The following is a 23,037-nucleotide window of genomic DNA, read 5'->3' as shown; positions in this document are numbered from 1 at the left end:
AAGCATTTAACATCTTTGCCAGGTCATTTAAACTCAGAAGCAAGATTTTGTGTCATTTTAGTTATATGGGTTCTTCACTAGTCTTGGGGTAAATATAAAATTAGTTCTGTGGATTCATGGCGTTGAATGCAGTCATCGAGAAGTACCTATATAAATTAGTACATAACAGACTTTATGCGTTCAAGAGCCTCAGATTAGGTCTTCAGATGAAAGCCTTCCTTTCTTTGTCAAATTCTTATACCCACTGTTTTATTTTTGCCAATATCTACACCTGTGCAGTGTTACTTGTTTGTAGATGAGATAGTATATGACAGTCTAAATCAGTCATTATTGGTAATCTACATTTTTTTAAAGTAATAAATATTTAAAAGATAAAAGATATATTTTATAATGAGAGGTGACTTCATGAAGAATCTGTGATTGGGATGAAGAGAGTGTTAAATGGAAGAGGCAGAAAGAAAATCAATATCTGTGGAAAATGACTGCTAATAGATTCTAGGCTCTAATAGGGAAGTCGCAAAGGAATAATGAGTGAGTGCCTTGTGTACTAAGCCAACATATTTTTCACCTCTAAGCTAGGACAATCTTTGTGAGATATAAACATTACACCGTGTCTCAGTCTATTTTTGCTGCTATAATGGAATACCACAGACTGGATAATATATAATGAACAGAAATGTATTTCCTATAGTTCTCATGGCTGCAAAGTCCAAGGTTGAGGGGTAGGCATCTGGTGAGGACCTTTTTGCTGCATCATCCCATGGCAGAAGGGCAAATGGGGTGGTGAAGAGAGAGAAAGAATGTGCATGTGCCTGAGGGCATGTGCACAAGGGAGGCCGAACTTGTCCTTTCATAACAAACCCACTCCCAGGATAACAGCATGAATCCAGTCACCTCTCATGAGGCTTTACCTCCTAGCACCAAGTTTCCAACACATACTTTTTCAGGGATATATTCAAACCATAGCATGCCATTGATAGAATTAGAGGAATGCTGTCATGCACCTTACATTGTGGAGGGAAAGCATCTCTTTCTTTAATTCCCTATTCTCCTCCTTATTCACCAAAGCTAGATAAAGAGATGAAAAAAAAATTTTTTCTCTTTGACAAATTATCTGTTGAATTTTGTATGAAGTATCTCTTACATTGTATCCTAGAATTCCAGAATCAAGAGGAGTAGTAAAGAGGCAATGGTGAATTTGGGGATCTGATCTCCCTAAAGTTCCTGACACTGTATCCTTGATTCTGCAATGGTTGCCAGAAAAAAATTTAAATTTATCTAAATCTCACTCTAAAATCATTGAAAGTCCCCCCAAAAATCATATATTTGGCTGATCAATATATGTATATTTACATTAGAATAATAATAGTTACAATTTTTTGAGAATACAGTGTTGCTGGTCCTGTTAGTCATTTTATAGATTTCCTTTCATTTATTCTTTATAACACATCTGGAATTTAATTTAGTTTCTCCTTCCATTTTACATGGACATTGAGGCTCAGAGAAGTAACTTACCCCAAATCCCACAATAGTGAATAATCAAACTAGCATTCAAACCCGTATCTCTGGGACTCCAAAATCTGCAATTTATTTTTCAAAATGCCGTACTGCTACATTGATATGACAATTCTTTTGTTTTTATAGATCTGGCCCAGTAGCTTAATTGTGCAGCCAGACCTGGGTAATCCTGGAGCAAGGGTACTACCCCTAAATTCCTGAATGTACTACCTTAAATGTAAAATATAGATGATAATGTTTAGGTGAACATGACTTTCAACCACAAAGCTTCTCTGAGTTTAATGGGGAGGTATTCCCTTCACTTGTGGTTCCTACTGTCAGGATACCTATCTGCTAAAATCAAGGATGCAAAGACCCATAACCATTATAAGAATGAACTCTCGTTTTCAAGAAAAGTAAGCATTAATTTCTCTGATGGAGATTGCTTCATTTGGTGTTATTGCTTTCAAAGGTATCAAAGGAAGCTCATACGTGGCAAGTGAGCACATTTGTTGTTCCATCATTGAGCAGCTCTTGTCAGGAAGTCCTTTTGCAATTCTAAACTGAGGAAAATGTCTCCTTAATGAAGGGTTGATATGTTTGTTACTGTTTCATTCACAAAAGTATTTTGAATTATAAAATGGCTTGGCCAGTCACGGTGGCTCACACCTGTAATCCCAACACGTTGGGAGGCCAAGGCGGGTGGATCACTTGAGGTCAGGAGTTTGAGACCAGCCTGGCCAATATGGTGAAACCCCATCTCTACTAAAAATACAAAAATCAGCTGGGCGTGGTGGTGGGTGCCTATAGTCCCAGCTACTCGGGAGGCTGAGGCAGGAGAATTGTTTGAACCCGGGAAGCAGAGGTTGCAGTGAGCTGAGATTGCACCACTGTACTCCAGAGTAGGTGACAGAGCAAGACTCTCTCTCCAGAAAAAAAAAAAAAAGAGAGAAACCTACTTAATGTGAATTTAAATAAGCCCTAAATTACAGAGCTATGTTTCATATTTCTCTCAAAAAATTATAAACAATAAATCCTGTCCAGGCACAGTAGCTCACTCCTGTAGTCCCAGCACTTTGGGAGGCCAAGGTGGATAGATCATTTGAAGTCAGGAATTTGAGACCAGCCTGGCCAACATGGTGAAACCCTGTTTCTACTAAAAATACGAAAAAAATTAGCTGAGCATGGTGGTGCATGTTTGTAACCGTAGCTATTCAGGAAGCTCAGGTGAGAGGACTGCTTGAACCTGGGAGGCAGATGCTGCATTGAGCCAAGATCACACCACTGCACTCCAGCCTGGGTGACAGAGGAAGACCCCATCTAAAAACAAACAAACAAACAAAACAAACCTGTCTGTGGTACCATCTTCATAAATCCTCATCTTCCCTTAATGTCTTATAACTGTACTTATTACCATAATTCATTATGTTCATGAGTTGACTTTCTTCACCCAGTGAAATTATAAGCTTGGTGACAGCAGCTTCCTAATCTGAACATTTCTTTTCTTTTTCTTTTTTGAGACAGAGTCTCACTCTATTGCTTAGGCTGGAGTGCAGTGGCACAATCTTGGCTCACTGCAACCTCCACCTCCCAGGTTCAAGCGATTCTCCTGCCTCAGCCTCCTGAGTAGCTGGGATTACAGGTGCACATCACCACACCTGATTAATTTTTGTATTTTTAGTAGAGACGGGGTTTTACCATGTTGGTCAGGCTGGTCTGGAACCCTGACCTCGTGATCCACCCTCCTCAGCCTCCCAAAGTGCTGGGATTACAGGTGTGAGCCACCGCTCCTGGCCTTGAATATTTCTTTATGACCTTTGAGGCGATATTCTTGAGACCTCTAAAGCAATTCATACAGTAAAGCTATACAATTTAACCAAGGAAGGCATCAATATTTTTGGCTTTTATCTAGACAAACTTCAACAGTGTGATAATGTAACTTAGTTTATGCTCTTTAGAAGCCCTGATAAAATTGGAAACCAAATTTTCATTTAATAAATGCCATGTATTTAAAAATCAGCTTTTTAAATGTAAGTCTTTCATAGTGAAAGATTGGGAATTACTGTTTGGTAGTGTCCATCCAGCCCAGTGTTGCATAATAATGTGTATTAAAAACATGATTAATTGGCCGCGCACGGTGGCTCATGCCTGTAATCCCAGCACTTTGGGAGGCTGAGGCGGGTGGATCACGAGGTCAGGAGATCGAGACCATCCTGGCTAACACAGTGAAACCCTGTCTCTACTAAAAATACAAAAAAATTAGCCGGGCATGGTGGCGGGCGCCTGTAGTCCCAGCTACTCGGGAGACTGAGGCAGGAGAATGGGGTAAACCCAGGAGGCGGAGCTTGCAGTGAGCCAAGATTGTGCCACTGCATTCCTGCCTGGACGACAGCCAGACTCCGTCTCCAAAAAAAAAAAAAAAGAAAAAGAAAAAGAAAAATATGATTAATTTATTGATACAAAGTAACGAACTTTTTTGTTTTTAGGGAATGTGGTGAGCAACTTGGGACATTCCTTCTTCAGTCAAAGTTTCCTTGGCAGTAAAGAACATGGTGGATTCTTATATGTGACATCTACCTACCAGTCACTGCAAGACCTAGTACTCCCAACCCCACCTTACTTGTTTGGGATTCTTATCCAGAAATGGGAAACTCCTTGGGCTAAAGTATTTCCTATCCGTCTGATGTTGAGACTTGGAGCTGAATATCGACGTAAGTAATAAAAACACGTTTTTCAAAGCCACATGACCAAGGCATGATGACTAAATAATGCCTGAAATATTCAGAGCCCTCTGTTTGGTGATATAATTCAGCAGAAATAGTCTTTTGAAATAGCTAAACTAAATTTGGCCAGTGTCTGCGCATATTGGGCGTAATGGGAAGCACTGAAAATAACGAATGAGGAAGTTGATTATGTATACCTTGTAAACTTACTGCTTTTATAGTTCATTGATAAAAAACATGATCATCTTTAGAAAAATGAATTTGAACTTAAGTAACTTTATTTTTTGTAGTATCTGTATATGATGAGCATATTCTTTGTCACTTGGTTGGAAAACAGTTATGATCAATTATATTTTACTTAACATACTGGAAGCTAGTGAAATGGAAACCACTCTCAGTTGGTAAGGAATATGCTACAGAAGAAGAGCTTCCTTGCCCATGGCTTTAGCAATGCAACTAAGATGTGATTTTTAAAAAGACATTAATGGTTAAATGCAAGCTTGATTTTAAATTTTATAGTTCCATCTAATTAAAAGTGCCCTGTGCTAGGAATCAGACCACTTGAGTAAGATTCTCAACTCTGCCTCTTATAAGCTCTGTAACTTTGGCCAGGTCACTCAAGTTCTCTGATTGTGTTTCTTTTGTAAACTGGAAATAATAATGGTTGCTTTTTATTTTATATTGGATTGTTAATAGGATCCAATGAGAGAATAAATGAAACATTATTTTATAAACCATAAAACTGTGTTCTCAGCAAGTCAATTTCATTCTTTCACCAATTATTTATTAATTCAGTAAGAATTTAATAAAGTCCTCCCATATATCCTGAATCCTGGGAATTCTGAAATAGCTAAGACGTGATTATATGCTCTTGGGAACTTTTATAAGGAATACATACAGAAATCATGATTATAGCAGTATATTGTGTTAAAACCTGTGCTCAAAGTTAAGTTCATTGGGAGCTCCAAGACGGGCTCTAACTTGACCAGGAATGAAGGAGTAGTTGGACCTTCAGTTTTCTTGAACCAGAGTGCCTCTGAATGAACTCTGAAGGCTGTATATGAATCAGCTAAATGAATCAGGGAAAGGGAAAGACTGTGTGCAGAAGAACAACATACGTATCTTCCTGTTTTATACAGATGTTTCAAACCATAAAGTTCAAGAGATGAGCCAGCCTGTGATTTGCCTCTCCTAAGGAGGATCCTGGTTAGGAGTATAGAAGAATGAACTCTTGGCTGAGTGCAGTGGCTCATGCCTCTAATTCCAGCACTTTTGAGAGGCAGCTGAGGCGGGCAGATCATTTGAGGTCAAGAGTTTGAGACCAGCCTGGCCAACATGGTGAATACCATCTCTACTGAAAATAGAAAAAAAATTAGCTGGGCCTGGTGGCACATGCCTGTAATTCCAGCTACTGGGGAGGCCAAGGCAGGAGAATCGCTTGAACCCTCTTACGGCAGGAGATCATGCCACTGCACTCCAGCCCTCCAGCCTAGACGACAGAGTGAGACTCTGTCTCAAAAAAAGAAAAAAAAAAAAAAAAAAAGAGTGAACTCTTAAATGTGTTGGGAAAAAAAAAAGTGAACTCTTAAACTTACTGAGCACAGAGGAATCGGGAGATATTTTTTTCCTGGATTGTATCAATTCAGTTTGAAGAAGATTGCTCCCTAACCTTGTGGGGGGGGACAGGGTCTCATTCTGTCACCAAGGCTGGAGTGCTGTGGCACAGTCATGGCTCACTGTAGGCTCGACCTCCTGGGCTCAAGCCATCCTTCTACCTCTCAGCCTCCCAAGTAGGTGGGACTGCAGGTGCATGCTACCACACCCAGCTAAATTTTTTGTTTGTTTTTTGTAGAGACAGGGTCTCCCTAGGTTGCACAGGCTAGTCTCAAACTCCTAGGCTCAGGTGATCCTTCTGCCTCAGCCTCCCAAAGTGTTGGGATTACAAGCATGAGCCACTATGCCTGGCTATTGTGTGCCATTTTTGAAATATTTACGTCAAAAGGCTTATTCTGGTTATCAGAAGACTTAATATGGCTTAGGATTTGTCTGCTACCATGCCAAGTAGTTTTTGAGCCCAAAATTTGATATGTTCTAATGAGCCATTACAATTATATTTTGAAAATTGTATTAGTCATGAAATCTCTTTTACCAAAGTTTTATGTTGCCAAACTTAAGTTTGATCGTTTCTCATTTCCATAGTTTATCCATGCCCACTATTCAGTGTCAGATTTCGGAAGCCATTGTTTGGAGAGACGGGGCATACCATCATGAATCTTCTTGCAGTAAGTCGGGAATTGTTTTTCCTTTGTCCTTACTGGAGTTTATATGGGAGAAAGAAGAAAGCAAGTTTATTATTTTCTTGGTAGCTGTGCCCAAACTGCTTCAGGCAGGTAAAGATTTATGCTGAAGATAAAGAACAGTGTATATATATACACACATATATATATACACACACACATATACATATATACATATATACGTATATACATATATAAAAATATATACATATATATACACACACACATATATATACTCTTTTGCAAACATGAAGTGAAATGGTACAGAATTCCAGTGCCTGATTATACACTTACTGTCTAACCTTGCAGAATTATTGTGAGGACTAGAAGTAATATATAAATAAAACACCTAGCATTCTGTCTTATTTTTATTTTAAGACTGGCATTCTATGAGTTTCTCTTGTGTCTATATAGGTTATTATCCAAGCAGAGATTGGTCAGAGATTGTACCCAGATACCCCAAGCCAGTAAGGCTACTACTGCTCTCTGCTGATGGATCTGAATATGGACTGGAATTTAAACTTCATTGTTTTCCTTTCTTCTGGGCTCTGTCGTGTCTCCTACACATATGCACAGGTTCTGACTCTGTTGGCCAAGCACATTGGTTGGCTTGAGTCCACTAAGTTCTCCACTGCATATATGCACAGACTAGGATCAATCCCGGATATCTGGATATTAAATAAACAGTTTATGAAGCTGCCTATGGTTGTCACATCTCCCAGAACTTACCCCAAACAGGTTTAGTGCACTCAAGCTAATCAATCTACTGGGCCTCCCTTTTTAGTAACCACTGAGATTACCACTTTGACAATGTTCCATAGCAAGTAAACTCCTTCAAGTAGCAAAGCTCATTTTTTTGTTTGTTTTGTTTTGTTTTATTTGACACAGAGTCTCACTCTGTCGCCCAAGTTGGAATGCAGTGGCGTGATCTCAGCTCATCGCAACCTCCACCTCCCAGCAATTCTCATGCCTCAGCCTCCCGAGTAGCTGGGACTATGGGAGCACACTACCACACCTAGCAAATTTTTGTATTTTTTATAGAGAGAGCATTTTGCCATGTTGTCCAGAATGATCTCAAACTCCTGGCCTCAGTGATTCACCCGCCTCAGCCTCCCAAAGTGCTGGTATTACAGGCGTGAGCCACTGCTCCTGGCTGCAAAGCTCATGGTTTTTGCAAACTACCTTGCCCTAGTTGAACTACCTAACTACCTAATGGGGCTAGGGGGCAGCCCCAGGCAAGAAGGTCACAGACTCAATTCAGAGTTCAGTAGTTTTCATGAAAAAAACACTTTTTTTTTTTTTTTTGAGACAAAGTCTCTCTGTTGTACAGGTTGGAGTGCAGTGGCGCAATCTTGGCTCACTGCAACCTCCACCTCCCAGGTTCAAGAGATTCTCCTGCCTCAGCCCTCAGAGCAACTGGGATTACAGGTGCCTGCCACCACGCCGGCTAATTTTTTGTATTTTTTCGTAGAGATGGGGTTTTACCATGTTGGCCAGGCTGGTCTCAAACTCCTGACCTCAGGTGATCTGCCCACCTCAACCTCCCAAAGTGCTGGGATTACAGGCATGAGCCACCATGCCCAGCCAAAATGCTTCTTAATGTTGTATGCCTTTGATCTAATTCCAGAGCACTGAAATGGTTCTTTTTAAACCACTTATACAGCTTTTTGGTTGCTTTTTGAGGAGTAGGTTTGGTGATTTCCTCATCTGTCATGCTTAAAAGCTATAGTTCCAGTTATCTTTTTAAATTTTTTTTTTTTTTTTTTTTTTTTTTTTTGGCGATGGGGGATGGAATCTCTCACTGTCGCCTAGGCTGGAGTGCAGTGGCACAGTCTCGGCTCACTGCAACCTCCACCTCCTGGCTTCAAGCAATTCTTGTGCCTCAGCCTCCCCAGTAGCTGGAATTACAGGCACGAAACATCATGCACAGCTAATTTTTGTATTTTTAGTAGAGACGCATGTTGGCCAGGCTGGTCTCAAACTCATGGCCTCGAGTGATCCACCCACCTCAGCCTCCCGAAGTGCCTTTTGCCTATCTTTTAATTGGGTTGTCTTTTTGCTGTTAAGTTTGTTATATATTCTGAATATTAACTCCTTTTCAGATGTATGGTTTGCAGATATTTTCTCCCATTTCTGTAGGGTGTGTATTCACTCTGTTAATAGTTTCCTTTTCTATGCAAAATCTTTTTAGTTTGATGTAATTCCATTTGTTTATTTTTGCTTTTATTGCCTGTGCTTTTGGGATCTTATCTAAAAATTCCTTGCCTAGCCCAATATTGTGAAGCATTTGCCCTGTTTTCTTCTAATTGTTTCATAGTTTTGGGTTTTATATTTAAGACTTTAATCCATTTTTAGTTGATTTTTGTATATGGGGAGAGGAGGGGATCTAGTTTCATTCTTCTGCATGTGGATATATCCACTTTTCCAAGTACTATTTATTGAAGAGAGTCCTTTCTGCAGTGTGTGTTCTTGGCACCTTTGTCGAAAATCAATTGGCTGTAGGTGTGCAAATTCATTTATGGGCCTTCTATTCTGTACAGTTGGTGTATGTATTTGTTTTGGCCACTACTATGCTGTTTTGGTTACTATAGTTTTGTAGTGTATTTGGTCAGGTAGTGTGATATCTCTAGCTTTGTTCTTTTTGCTCAGGACTGCTTTGGCCATTTGAGGCCTTTTGTGGTTTTATAAGAATTTTAAGGTTTTTTTTCCTGTTTCTGTGAAGAATGTCATTGGCATTTTGATAGAGATTGCATTAAATCTGTAGATTGCTTTGGGTAGTATGACCATTTTCACAGTATTAATTCTTCCAGTCCATGAACATGAAATCTCTTTCCATTTAGTTGTATTCTCTTCAGTTTCCTTTGTTAGTGTTTTATAGGTTTCCTTGTAAAGATCTTTACCTCTTAACTGTGTTCCTAGGTATCTTATTTTTTTTATAGCTACTGTAAATGGAATTGTTTTCTTTGTTTTTTATTAGTATATAGAAACACTACTAATTTTACGTGTTGATTTTGTATCCTACAACTTTACTGAATTTGTTTATTAGCTCTAACAGGTTTTTGGTGGCATCTTGAGGGTTTTCTATGTATAAGGTCATATCATTTGCAAACAAGCACAATTTGACTGTCTCCTTTCCAATTTGGATGCCTTTTATTTCTTTCTCTTGCCTAATTGCTCTGTCTAGGACTATGTTGAATAGAAGTGATTAAAATGGGCATCTGTATCTTGTTCTTGATCTTTGAGGAAAAGATTTCCACTGTTCCCATTCAGTATGATGTTAGTTGTGGGTTTGTCACATATGGCCTTTATTATGCTAGGCTGCTTGTCCAGCTGGGCACAGCAGGCCAGCCAGCTGTGTGTTGGTTTCTCCACTGTACAGGTCTGCCTGTTCCCTGGGGCAGGGAGGTGCCATGTGAGTTCAGTGCCAGGGCTCCTTCATTCTGTTGGGCCTAGGATCTCAGCAGCTGAGGTGGTGATACAGCTACATGTATGTGTGATGGAGTGACAGTGGGGCTTCAGAGATGGAGAGATGCAGTGGCAATTGGCCCCCAGGCAGGATGAATTCTAGCAGAGGGTCCAGTTTCAAAATGGCGCCATGCTATGACTGGGAATGGGGGTTGGGAGGTGTATGACATGGGCTCCAACTCTGGAGCAGTATAGTCCGGTGAACTGCAGGCAGCTACAAACTGGATTCAGAGTTTGTGAGGACTGCGGGACTCTCTTGTAGCAAGGAATGCAGGCGGCTGCAATGGTCATGGGGACCATGGGTCCCCAGCTTACCCTTTCCCCATTAGAAGTGGTCCTTCCTGACTCCAGGCCACTCCTTGCAGGGAGGCAGTGTGGCAGAGGCAGAAGGCTTTGCTCCCGTTTCTGTGGTGCTATCCCGGGCATCTGGTGTTCCACAGGAATTTCAGCACTCCTCCTAGTGCCTCCAGCATACTTCCACAGCCACTCCAGTTGAAATATAGTTTGTTTATTGGTTGTTTTGGTCCCTTTTGTTGAGTAGAGGGGAGCAAGAGCTAGGCAACTCCAGTCAACCCTCTTGCTGATGTCACTGTCTTTTAGAGAGAATAATAAGAAAAAAAAAATCTTGGCTGGGCGCAGTGGCTCATGCCTATAATCCCAGCACTTTGGGAGGCCGAGGCAGGCGGATCACGAGGTCAGGAGTTCAAGACCAGCCTGGCTGATATGGTGAAACCCCGTCTCTACTAAAAATATAAAAATTAGCCGGGCGTGGTGGCACGTGCCTGTAATGCCAGCTACTCAGGAGGCTGGGACAGGAGAATCACTTGAACCCAGGAGGCAGAGGTTGCAGTGAGCCAAGATCATGCTACTGCACTTCAGCCTGGGCAACAGAGTGAGACTCTGTTTCAAAAAAAGAAAAAAATCTTGTAGATTTACCCATCTAGTTGTCATTTCAGTGTTTTTCGTTCCTTTGTATAACTCTGTATTTTCATCTGGTGTCATTTTCCTTCTGCCAAAATGATTGCCTATAATATTTCTTACAGTGTAGGTTTGCTGCTGATGAATTATTTTAACCTTTGTATTTCTAACAGCATCTTTAGTTGAACTTCATATTTGGAAGATACTTTTGGTGGATGGAGACGTCTAGGTTGAGTTTTGGTTTTTGTTTTTTGGTTTTTTTTTTTTTTTTTGAGACAGAGTCTCACTCTTGTACCCAGGTTGTAGTGCAGTGGCACAATCTTGGCTCACTGCAACTTCCACCTCCCGGGCTCAAGCAATGCTCCCACATCAGCCTCCCAAGTAGCTGGGATTACAGGCGTGCACCACCATGCCCAGCTAATGTTTGTATTTTCAGTAGAGACAGCATTTCACTATGTTTCCCAGGCTGGTCTTGAACTCCTGACCTCAAGGGATCCTCCTACCTTGGCCTACCAAAGTGCTGGGATTACAGATGTGAGCCACCGCGCTCAGCCTGATTTTTCTTCTTTGAGTATTTTTAAGATGTTGCTCCACTGTCTTCTGGTTTGCATTGTTTTCCCTCTCATCTTTGTTCCTTTCTACATAACAATTTTTTCTTTTCTTGCTGTTGTTTTTCTTTTTCTTTCTTTTTTTGGAAATAGGGTCTCACTCTGTTGCCCAGGCTGGAGTGCAGTGGCACAATCATGGCTCACTGCACCCTTGACGTGCAGGGCTCAAGTGATCCCCCCAACCTTTGGCCTACCAAGTTGCTGGGACTACAGGTGCATGCCACTATGCCCAGCTAATTTTGTTTATTTTTTATACAGACAGGGTCTCACTATGTTTCCCAGGCTGGTCTCCAACTCCTGGGCTCAAGCCATCCTTCTACCTCAGCCTCCCAAAGTATTGGGATTACATGCATGAGCCACTGTGCCTGACGTTCTCTGGGTAGTTTTAAAAGCTTTTTAAAATCACAGGTTTGAAGCAAATTGATTATAATGTGCTATAGTGTAGTTTTCATGTTCCCCATACTTGGGGTTCATTGAGCTTTTTGAATCTATGGGTTTATAGTTTTCATCTGATATTTTTTCTGTTCATCCCTTTCTCTCCCTGAAGGAGATTACTCCAATTATATATATATATCAGGCTGCTTGAAATTGTTTCATGGCTTACTAATGTTCTTTTTGTTTCTTTTTCAGTCTTTTTTCTCTCTGTTTTCATTTAGAATGGGTTTTATTGCTGTGCTCTCAATTTCACTAATCTTTTATTTTGGAGTGTTTAAGCTGCTGTTAGTTCCATCAATCTTTTAAACAATCTCAAATACTGTAATTTTCATCTCTAGAAGTTATACTTCTAAGATTGGGTCTTTTAAGATCTTTTATGTCTCTGCTTAGCATCTTGTACATGTAGAATACAATATAATAACTATTTGTAATGCCTTTGGTAATTCTAACATCTTGTATAAGTTCTGGCTCAGTTTCCTTGGATTGATTTTTTTACCTTATTTTGAGTTGTATTTTCCTGCTTCTTTGCATGTTTGGTATTTTTTTATTGGTTGCCAGACATTGCAGACATTGTGATTTTACCAGTTGGGTGCTGGATATCAATATTCTTGAGCTTGTTTTTTTGCAAGTAATGAAGTCAAGTTACTTAGAAATACCCTCCATCTCACATCATATTCTACATTTCAGTAAATGGTAGTTCCAGTCTTCTAGTAGCCCTGGCTATAAAATTTAGAATCATCTTTATCATTTGTTCACATTCCACATCCACGGTGGCAAATATTGTCAGATTTTCCTTTAAAATATGTCTAGAAACAGGCTGGCCACGGTGGCTCACACCTGTAATCCCAGCACTTTGGGAGGCCAAGGTAGGCAGATCACCTGAGGTCAGCAGTTTGAGACCAGCCTGGCCAACATAGCGAAACCCCATCTCTACTAAAAATACAAAAATTATCTGGGCCTGGTGGTGCATGCCTGTAATTCCAGCTACTCGGGAGGCTGAGGCAGGATAATTGCTTGAACCCGGGAGGCAGAGGATGCAGTGAGCCAAGATTGCACCACTGCACTCCAGCCTGGGTAACAGAGCGAGACTCTGTCTTAGGAAAAAAAATAAAATAAATAAAAATAAATAAATAAATTCTATCTCTCTCTATCTATCTATCTATCTATCTATCTATCTATCTATCTATCTATCTATCTATCTATCTATCTATCTAGAAACTGACAACTTCTCATCACTTCCTAAACTGTTAACATCCTGGCCAGGTGCGATGGCTGACGCCTGTAATCCTAGCACTTTGAGAGGCTGTGGCGGTTGGATCACCTGAGGTTGGAGTTCAAGACCAGTCTGGCCAACGTGGTGAAACCTTGTCTCTTCTAAAAATATAAAAATTAGCTGGGCATGGTGGCGCACATCTGTAATCCCAGCTACTTGAGAGACTGAGGCATGAGAATTGCTTAAACCCTGGAGGCGGAAGTTGTACTGAGCCAAGATCGCGCCACTGCACTCCAGCTTGGGCAACAGAGTGAGACTCCATATCAAAAAAAAAAACACAAAAAACAAAAAACAAGAAAAAAACAAAAAACTAAGCTCTCACTATCTCCTACCTGGATTGTTTTTATTGTATTTATCTGAACTTTTCTTCTATTCTTCCTCCCTTACCGCCTATTCATTACAGAGAGGTCAGATCTGTTAAAACAGGTCAGAAGCCTAAAGGCAAAAGTCCTTGTGGTGACCTATAAGAACCTATGAAATCTAGCCATTTGCTATTACTTTGACCTTGATTCCAACACTCTTGCTCATTTTGTTTCACCAATACCAGATAGATAGTGTGTTAGTGTGTATGTGTTTCCTTATAGATATTCAATTGAGTGCCTAAGATGTTCCAGGCATTAAAGATATAGCAAGAACAAAACAACTGAGAATTTATACTGTCTTGGATCTTCACCTTAGAGGGAGGAGACAGATAGTTAACAAATAAATATTGAAAATGTTAAGTGCTGGTAAAGCAGGATAAACATTCAAAAAAATTTTTTTTTTTTTTTGAGACGGAGTGTTGCTCTGTCGCCCAGGCTGGAGTGCAGTGGCATGATCTCCGCTCACTGCATGCTCCGCCTCCTGGGTTCACGCCATTCTCCTGCCTCAGCCTCCCGAGTAGCTGGGACCACAGGCACCCGCCACCATGCCTGGCTAATTTTTTTGTATTTTTAGTAGAGATGGGGTTTCACCGTGTTAGCCAGGAGGGTCTTGATCTCCTGACCTCATGATCCGCCCGCCTCAGCCTCCCAAAGTACTGGGATTACAGGTGTGAGCCACTCCGCCCGGCCCAAAAATATTTTTTAATGTTGGTATACGAGGTATATGATAATGTTTGGTTTACTTATAAGAGTTTAAAGACTAACTGAAGAGCTAAAATATGTACAGTGGGGCTTCCATTATACATTTCCTTATTATTTAAATAAATAGGATCTTTCAATATTGACATTTTTTCCATTTGTGTTAATTTTATTACTATAAATTAAACCCTACCATTGATGAATTATTTTATTCTGCTTCAATCTGCTTTGGCGCAGGACTTCAGAAATTACCAGTATACCTTGCCAGTAGTTCAAGGTTTGGTGGTTGATATGGAAGTTCGGAAAACCAGCATCAAAATTCCCAGCAACAGATACAATGAGGTAAGATTTACCATGAAGGCTTATTTTTCATAGTTGAAAACATGAGTGAAGGTGAAAAAAAGCATGATTATGTGTAAGTTTTATTTATAATTAATTAACAATGAAATCAGTTCATATTGTATGGCTTAGTTAATTTATGGGGAATTTCATTACAGAAAGACAAGATGTCTAATTTGTGACCTAGTTGTTCATTGGATGTGTCATTTTACCTTTTGATGTTATGATAATTAGTGTTAGATTTGCATTTAGGTCATGAAATTAGCCTCGTATCTATAATATTAGTGATGAGATTTAAAAAATGTCCCCCCTCCTACTATAAATATTTATTTATTTATTGAGATGGAGTCTTGCTCTGTCGCCCAGGCTGGAGTGCAATGGTGCGATCTTGGCTCACTGCAACCTCCGCCTCCTGGGTTCAAGCGATTCTCCTGCCTCACTCAGCCTCCCAAGTAGCTGAGATTACAGGTGCCCACCACCACGGCCGGCTGAGTTTTTGTATTTTTAGTACAAACGGGGTTTCACCATGTTCACCAGGCCAGACTTGAACTCCTGACCTCAAGTGATCCACCTCGTTCAGCCTTCCAGAGTGCTGGGATTATAGGCGTGAGCCACTGTGCCTGGCCAATATTTATTATTTTTAACTGTTGTTAATATTTAAACACAGCTTAGTGTAAGTCCCAAAATGGCTTTAAATAAGGTTCCAAAAGGAAATGATTCATTTTGAATTAAGCTATATTTTGTAACTAAAGTGAAATTGTGCATACTATACACACATTAACAGAATTATATAAATATTCTTTGCCTATTTGCACGTGAAGTCTTTCTTGAATTTAAATATTTTTTAAAATCAGTTGTAAAATGTCTAATGATAATTATTGGACTTTTAAAAAGAGATTTTATTTTTAAACTTAGTTTGGTATAATAATGATTAAAATTTGTTTTATTAGGGTGGGTGATAATTCCACTTCTTTCTTAGATTTCTTTCACTTTTTTTTTTGGAGACACAGTCTCACCCTGTCACCCAAGTTGGAGTGCAGTGGCACAGTCTCGGCTCACCGCAACCTCCACCTCCCAGGTTCAAGCGATTCTCCTGCCTCAGCCTCCCAAGTAGGTGGGATTATAGGCACGTGCCACCATGCCTGGCTAATTTTTGTATTTTTAGTAGAGACGAGGTTTTACCATGTTAGCTAGACTAGTCTCGAACTCCTGATCTCAGGTGATCCACCCGCCTCAGCCTCCCAAAGTGCTGGGATTACAGGCATGAGCCACTGCGCCCAGCCAGGTTTCTTTGTATAAAATAATTTTTCCTTCCTTTTCTTTTTTGTTTTTTTTTTCCTTTTTCCTTTCCTTTTTTCTTCATTTAGTCACTAAATCATTTATGCATTGAATATACATTATGTACTTGGTATGCACACAGAATCACACAGATGTTTTATTGGATTTGTGAGCTCAGTTCTCAGCATTATTATGAGAACGACCTCTGTGAAGAAAGCTTTTACCCATGACTTTCCATGTGATTTTTTTTTAAGGATATTAGAAAATAGTAGCTAGAATATGTGCTTACTTTTTTCTGGGATACAACTAGCAGTCTTCAGCATTTAGATAATCCTGCCTTGGAATATCAAGGAGTAATAGATAAGACTAGGTAGAGTCAAATCTTTAAAGTGAACTATTTGTAGTTCACAGATCTTGCTCTGTTGCCCAGGCTGGAGTGTAGTAGTGCAATCTTTCATGGCCTAAAGAGTTTTAAAAGAGATTGTGCTTTGAAAACCTATTTTATTTCTCAAATTTGAAATATTATTATCTATTTCACAAACATTTATTAAATATATTCTGTGATTTGAAATATAAAGATGAGAGTAAGAACACTAGGCCTTCTGGCCAAGCGGGGTGGCTCACGCCTGTAATCCCAGCACTTTGGGAGGCCACGGCGGGTGGATCACCTGAGGTCAGGAGTTTGAGACCAGCCTGGCCAACATGGTGAAACCCCATGTCTACTAAAAATACAAAAATTAGCTGGGTGCCTGTAATCCCAGATACTTGGGAGGCTGAGACAGGAGAATTGCTTGAACACAGGAGGCAGAGGTTGCAGTGAGCTAAGATCCCACCATTGGACTCCAGCCTGGGTGACAAGTGCAAAACTCTGTCTCCAAAAAAAAAAAAGAGAGAGAGAGAGAACATTATGCCTGCTTTCTGAGAGTTTGCTTTCCAGTAAAATGATGGCATCAGTGGCCTGTCTGGAGTGGCTGCTGCCATCATGCTGGCTGCAGCAGGGAGTTGCTGCCAGGGCTGCATACTCCGTGGAGCCTGTAGGAGCCAGGGACAAGTGGGAGCCCCACCCCTTCCGAGTTGGTGGGGTGGGACCTCCTGAGGTGCAGCCCCCCCAAGTTATGGCTGCAGACTTGGGCCTTCTGCTCCATGGAGCAGGTAGGAGCCCCACCCTTCCAGGTGCAGCTGTAGCTACCCAAGTTGTGGCTACGGACCCAGGCATCCTTGCACTCTTGGGTGCCTGGGAAGGCCCCCCTGCCTCACAGGCCTGGAAATGCCTGCTCCTACTGTCTGGCTTTTCCCTACTGTCAGCACTCTCTCCAATCTCAAAGCAAAGTTGGGGCAGTGCTGACACACCAGTGCCCTGCCACCTTGGCCCCCTCCAGATTTTGGGCACTGACAAGCATAGGAGGGAAGCTGATGGGGGGATGTGTGCAGCTCGATGATGGCCTGCAGATACCCCATGGAGCCTACAGCTTGGGTACCATGAATAGCAGGAGGCAAACACGTTCCTGAGCAGAAGGGGGCAGGTCCCCAGTGAAGGCCCAGGAAGGGCCTGAAGGCTAGGGGTCCAGGCCACCAGTCCCATGGACAGTAGCAGGAACTTGTGGTGCCTTTTCTCAGCCTGCCCATGGCCACCCATGGACCAGTTGGCACATGCTTCCCCTCCTCTGAAGCCTATAAAAGCCCCGGGGTCAGCCAGAGCTGACCAGAAGCCGGGTTGACCAACTGCAGAGAGGAGCTACCCACTCCAGGGTCTCCTCCCTGCTGAGACCTGCAGACGTTGAGATGACCAGCTGTAGAAAGGGAACTGTTCACTCCAGGGCCACCTCTCTGCTGAGAGCTGAATATTCAATGTGACGACCTGCCTGTAGAGAGGAGCCACCCACTCTAGGGCCTCCTCTGAGCTATTATGTCACTCATAAAGCTCCTCTTCACTTTGCTCACCCTCCACTTGTCTGCATACCTCATTCTTCTGGATGCAGGACAAGAACTCGGGACCTGCTGAATGGCAGGGCTGAAAGAGCTGTGACACAAACAAGGCTGAAACATGCCCCTTGCTTGCCACATTGCAAGTGAAGAGAAGGAGAGAAGAGCTGCAGCCCCTTGGGGAGTCCAAACTTGGGAGCTCCCTGAGCCAGGGCTGTGACTCCCTCTTTGGGGCCCTGTGGTTACTGAAGTCTCCAAGCTTCCAAATGCCACCACGTTCCCTGGTGGCAGCTGTGGAAGCTGCTTGCGGTGCACCTGGTCCAGCCATGGCCTGGCAGAGAGCCAGGGCCTGAGCCGGCGCCTGGAGCTACCTGCCTCACTGCAGCAGCCAGCATGCCTGACTGTGCAGTGGCTGGAACCCACACTTGCTTTCTCACACACCCCTTGCTGCTCCTTGCCTGGCTCATGCTTGGCAGACATGGGATCCAGGCTGGTAGTGTAAGCCTAGCACAGACTGCCAGGCTGAGTGGCCGGAACAAGCACAGCAGGCCTGAGCAAAACTCGGGCAAAGGCACCACTGGCCACAGAGCTTTCCAGCCAGAAAAGCAACACTCCAAGGATCCTGTAACAGTTAGATGATCAGATGTCATTCCCAAGCAAATAACATATTGCTATCCTTGATGTTTGTGAGGTAGCGCTGTGTGTTTAGAAATTTTATTTGTTTGTACAAGTATATCTGTAAAAGCTATGAGGCCCTCATAGTTTATTTCTTTTTTTTTTTTTTGAGACAGAGTCCTGCTCTGTCATCCAGGCTGGAGTACAGTGGCACAGTCTTGGCTCACTGCAACCTGCGCCTCCACGGTTCAAGCAATTCTCCCACCTCAGCCTCCTGAGTAGCTGAGACTACAGGCACACACCACCACACCCAGCTAATATTTGTATTTTTAATAGAGATGAGATTTCATCCTGTTGGCCAGGCTGGTTTCAGACTCCTAACTGCAGGTGATCTACCCACCTTGGCCTCCCAAAGTGCTAGAATTACAGGCGTGAGCCACTACGTGCAGCCCCCGTAGTTATTTCAGTACTGACTGGACACATTCACAACAGCTCCTATTCATATAACCTGTTTTTATCTGAACTCTGCTGCCTAAATTTATGGTGTGCAGGTTCAGAATCCTTTGTTCTAAAAGAGTAACTGTATTTCTTGTCATTTATTAGATTTTGTTTTATGGATTATGTATCAGGTCTTTTTCTTACCTGATTTAGCAAACTGAATTTTCTTTCTAATTAAATTTTTATTTTAACTCAACATAATTTTATCTTCCACAATCCCATACAGTTAAATTGTGTTGTGTCTAATCATTCCACTTCATAGTTGAAAAAGTAATTTCTTTTTTCTTTTCTTTTTGGAAACAGGGTCTCCCTGTGTCACCCAGGCTAAGTTTGTGTCACCTGGTGGCACAATCATGGATCACTGCCATCTCAACCTCCTGGGCTCAAATGATCCTCCCACTTCAGCTTCCTAAGTAGCTGGGACTACAGGCACATACCACCACACCCAGCTAATTTTTGTATTTTTTTGTTTTGTAGAGAGAGGGTTTCTCCGTGTTGTCTAGGCTGATCCTGAACTCCTGGGCTCAAGTGATACTCCCACCTTGGCTTCCCTAAGTGCTGGAATTACAGGCATCACTATACCCAGCCATAATTTTCTTGTACATTTTATTTAATCACAGTATTCTTCTTTTCCTCTCATTCATTTTTTTCCATTTATACTCATAGTCTTCCTTATTACTGCCCATATTGTGTGCTCTTTTGCTTCATGGCTTTTGCAGAGCTGGTTCCTTATTGATTCATACTTCCCCTACTCTTCACCTGCCTAACCCCCACTCATTATTCAGGTGTCACCATAAATGACATTTTTTCAAATATACTTTCACTCCCAACTGGGGTAACTCTCTCTATTATATGCATTCCTAGAATTCTATGCATACTATTTGTAATAATCAGTACATTTGTAATTCCTTGTTGTGTGTCTATTTTCTCTACTATATTGTGAGTTTCTTGAGGGACAATGTCTATCTTATATACCACAGGTATCATTAGCAAACACCCTGGTATGGAGTGGGTGAGCAAGAAATATCTGTTGGATGAAGACATGAAACAGAACTAATATAGTTAAAACAATATGAAGACAAGTGGTGAAATTTATTGCAAGTATACTAAAGGTACAGAGAAAGCAGATCTCTAGAAGATGAACAGAATAGACATGAATGTCTCTTAATTTCTTATTGACCCTATTGACCCTGAATCCTTAACAGAGCAACACATTGCATGTAGGAGATATTCATAAATGTTCATCAAATAACTAGATGAATGAAAGATTTGAAATTGATAATGAATGATACCTAGGCACTAGAAAGAGAAGGGCAGACGGGGCATGGTGGCTCACGCTCGTAATCCCAGTACTTTGGGAGGCCAAGGTGGGCAGATTGCTTGAGCCTAGGATTTCAAGATCAGCCTGGGCGACATGGCAAGACCTCATTTCTACAAAAATACAAAAAATTAGCCAGGCATGGTAGTGTGTGCCCTGTAGTCCCAGCTACTTGGGAGGCTAAGGTGGGAGGATCACCTGAGCCCAGGAAGTCGAGACTGCAGTGAGCTGAGATTTCTCTACTGCACTCCAGCTTTGGTGACAGAGTGAGACCCTGTCTCAAAAAAAGAAAAAAAGGGCAGAAAAGACCTTAAGTGAAAAGGGGGATGGATACCTGCCTACACGAAGGAAGGGAAGGAGCATATCTCATAGGGAAATGGGGGACAAAAAACTGCCTAGCAAAGAGGGGGTTAAAGCAGACTGATGGCTTTGTGGGATGTGAGGTTGTACTAAGACTGCTGGCTTCAAAATCCACTCAGATGAATTTAGATTTTAATATGATAATTTGTAAAGAGCGTTTATAGATTCTTAAGCAGGAAAAGTGACTTAATGAAAGCAGGATTTTGGAAAACTGAGTTTGGTGGCTATATGGAAAATGAGGAGGGAGGGAGGAACTAAGGATAGACTTTAAGCTTAGAAAGCTAGAAGATAGTACTTCTGACAGCATGGAAATTTTAATAAATAAGCATTGTATATAAAATTTCTAATCTATTTTGTCAAGGCCATTAAAGATCCTTGTTGGTTAAGGTCACCTGGCTTACATATATATGTGTTTTTTGAGACAGAGTCTTGCTCTTGCTCTGTTGCCCAACTGGAGTGCAGTGTGGCGTGATCTCGGCTCACTGCAACCTCTGCATCCCAGGCTCAGGTAATACTCCCAGCTCAGCCTCCTGAGTAGCTGGGACTACAAGCACACACCTTCATGTCCGGCCAAATTTTCTGTTAGTAGAGATGGGATTTCCCCATGTTGCCCAGGCTGGTCTTGAACTCCTGGGCTCAAGCGATCTGCTCACCTCAGCCTTCCAAAGTGCTCGGATTGCACCACCACACCAGGCCTCATGTTCTTACAATGAGATTATTTTCACCATTGTATTAACTAATAATAAATAAATATTATTTAGTGCTAGGTACTAAATAATATCAGGCACTATTCTAAGCATATAAATAATAAAATCAGGCACTATTCTAAGCATATATGTATCTTTATACTAACTCTGTGACATGAGTATGCTAAGTACCTTTTTACAGATGAGGAAATTAAGATACAGAGAACTTAGCTGGGTGCCATAGTGTATGTGTATAGTCCTAGGTACAGGTTGAGGTGGGAGGATCACTTGAACCCAGGAGTCTGAGGCCAGCCTAGGCAACATAGCAAGACCCCATCTCTTAAAGAAGCAAAAAAGACACAGAGAACTTAAGTAACTTGCCCATGATCATACAGCTAGCAAATGGTAGAGCTGCCATCAAACCCAGGCATTCTGATTCTCATGTCCCTACTCTTAACCACTGCACTGTAGACTTTAGTTTAAATAATTACCAATTTAGGCCGGGCGCGGTGGCTCAAGCCTGTAATCCCAGCACTTTGGGAGGCCGAGACGGGTGGATCACGAGGTCAGGAGATCGAGACCATCCTGGCTAACACAGTGAAACCCCGTCTCTACTAAAAAAATACAAAAATCTAGCCAGGCGAGGTGGTGGGCGCCTGTAGTCCCAGCTACTCGGGAGGCTGAGGCAGGAGAATGGCGTAAACCCGGGAGGCAGAGCTTGCAGTGAGCTGAGATCCGGCCACTGCACTCCTGCCCGGGCGACAGAGCGAGACTCCGTCTCAAAAAAAAAAAAAAAAAAAAAAAAAAAAAAATTACCAATTTAGTTTTAGGGCTGATAAGTTAAAGTGATTGTATGTGTGGTTCTATTCACATTTTGTATGTAAGCAGATCACTGGCATAGCTAGTACATGCACTTAAATACTGAAGTCTCATGGAACAGTAAAACTAAAATTACCTCTGGGGCATTTCCTAATATGTGACTAGTTTTTTGTTGTTGTCATCATTGTTTTCTCTTTTGAGACAGGGTCTTGCTGTGTTGCCCAGGCTGGAGTGCAGTGGTGCTATCGTAGCTCACTGGTAGCCTCCACCTCCTGGGATCAAGGGATTCTCCCACTTCAGCCCCTGAAGAAGCTAGGACTACAGGTGTGCACCACTACACGCAGCTAATTTTTATATGTTTTTGTAGAGATGAGATCTTACTATGTTGCCCAGGTTGGTCTTGAACTCCTGAGCTCAAGCAGTCTTCCTACCTTGGCCTCCTCAAAGTGCTGAGATTACGAGCATGAGCCACCATACTCAGCCATGACTGTTTTTTAATGTTTGTTTAAGATTGGAAAAATGATGAGCCATAGTAAAAGAAAAAGATATGTTAGAATCAAATAGATATTAGATTAGAAGGTTTTTTGTTTTTTTTTTTTTTGAAACGGAGTTTCACTCTTGTCACCCAGGCTGGAGTGCAGTGGTGCAATCTTGGCTCACTGCAACCTTCACCTCCTGGGTTCAAGCGATTCTCCTGCCTCAGCCTCCTGAGTAGCTGGGATTACAAGCGCGCACTACCACGCCCAGCTAATTTTTGTATTTTTGGTAGAGACAGGGTTTCACCATGTTGGCCAGGGTGGTCTCCAACTGCTGACCTTAGGTGATCTGCCTGCCTCAGCCTCCCAAAGTGCAGGGATTATAGGCATGAGCCACCGCGCCCTGCCGGATTGATGTTTAGTTACTAGCTGTATTACCTTAGTGGGT

The 23,037-nt window shown here is 41.9% G+C and overlaps 1 protein-coding gene across 6 annotated transcripts in view; it reads left to right on the top strand.

The window, feature by feature from the left end:
• The window catches only part of ZFYVE9 (zinc finger FYVE-type containing 9), a 203,573-nt gene that overhangs the window by 142,176 nt on the left and 38,360 nt on the right, over positions 1 to 23,037 (top strand). For all 6 annotated transcript variants that reach the window (XM_030942771.1, XM_010372025.2, XM_030942770.1 and 3 more), the window contains 3 exons: positions 3,984 to 4,208; positions 6,420 to 6,502; positions 14,515 to 14,619. In XM_030942771.1, the coding sequence (XP_030798631.1) occupies positions 3,984 to 4,208; positions 6,420 to 6,502; positions 14,515 to 14,619 (413 nt within the window). The remainder of the gene's footprint in view (positions 1 to 3,983; positions 4,209 to 6,419; positions 6,503 to 14,514; positions 14,620 to 23,037) is intronic.

The sequence above is a fragment of the Rhinopithecus roxellana genome, chromosome 12 (genome assembly GCF_007565055.1).
Source record: "Rhinopithecus roxellana isolate Shanxi Qingling chromosome 12, ASM756505v1, whole genome shotgun sequence".
Classification (NCBI taxonomy): Eukaryota; Metazoa; Chordata; class Mammalia; order Primates; family Cercopithecidae; genus Rhinopithecus; species Rhinopithecus roxellana.
This window is presented reverse-complemented; position numbering and strand designations above follow the sequence as displayed.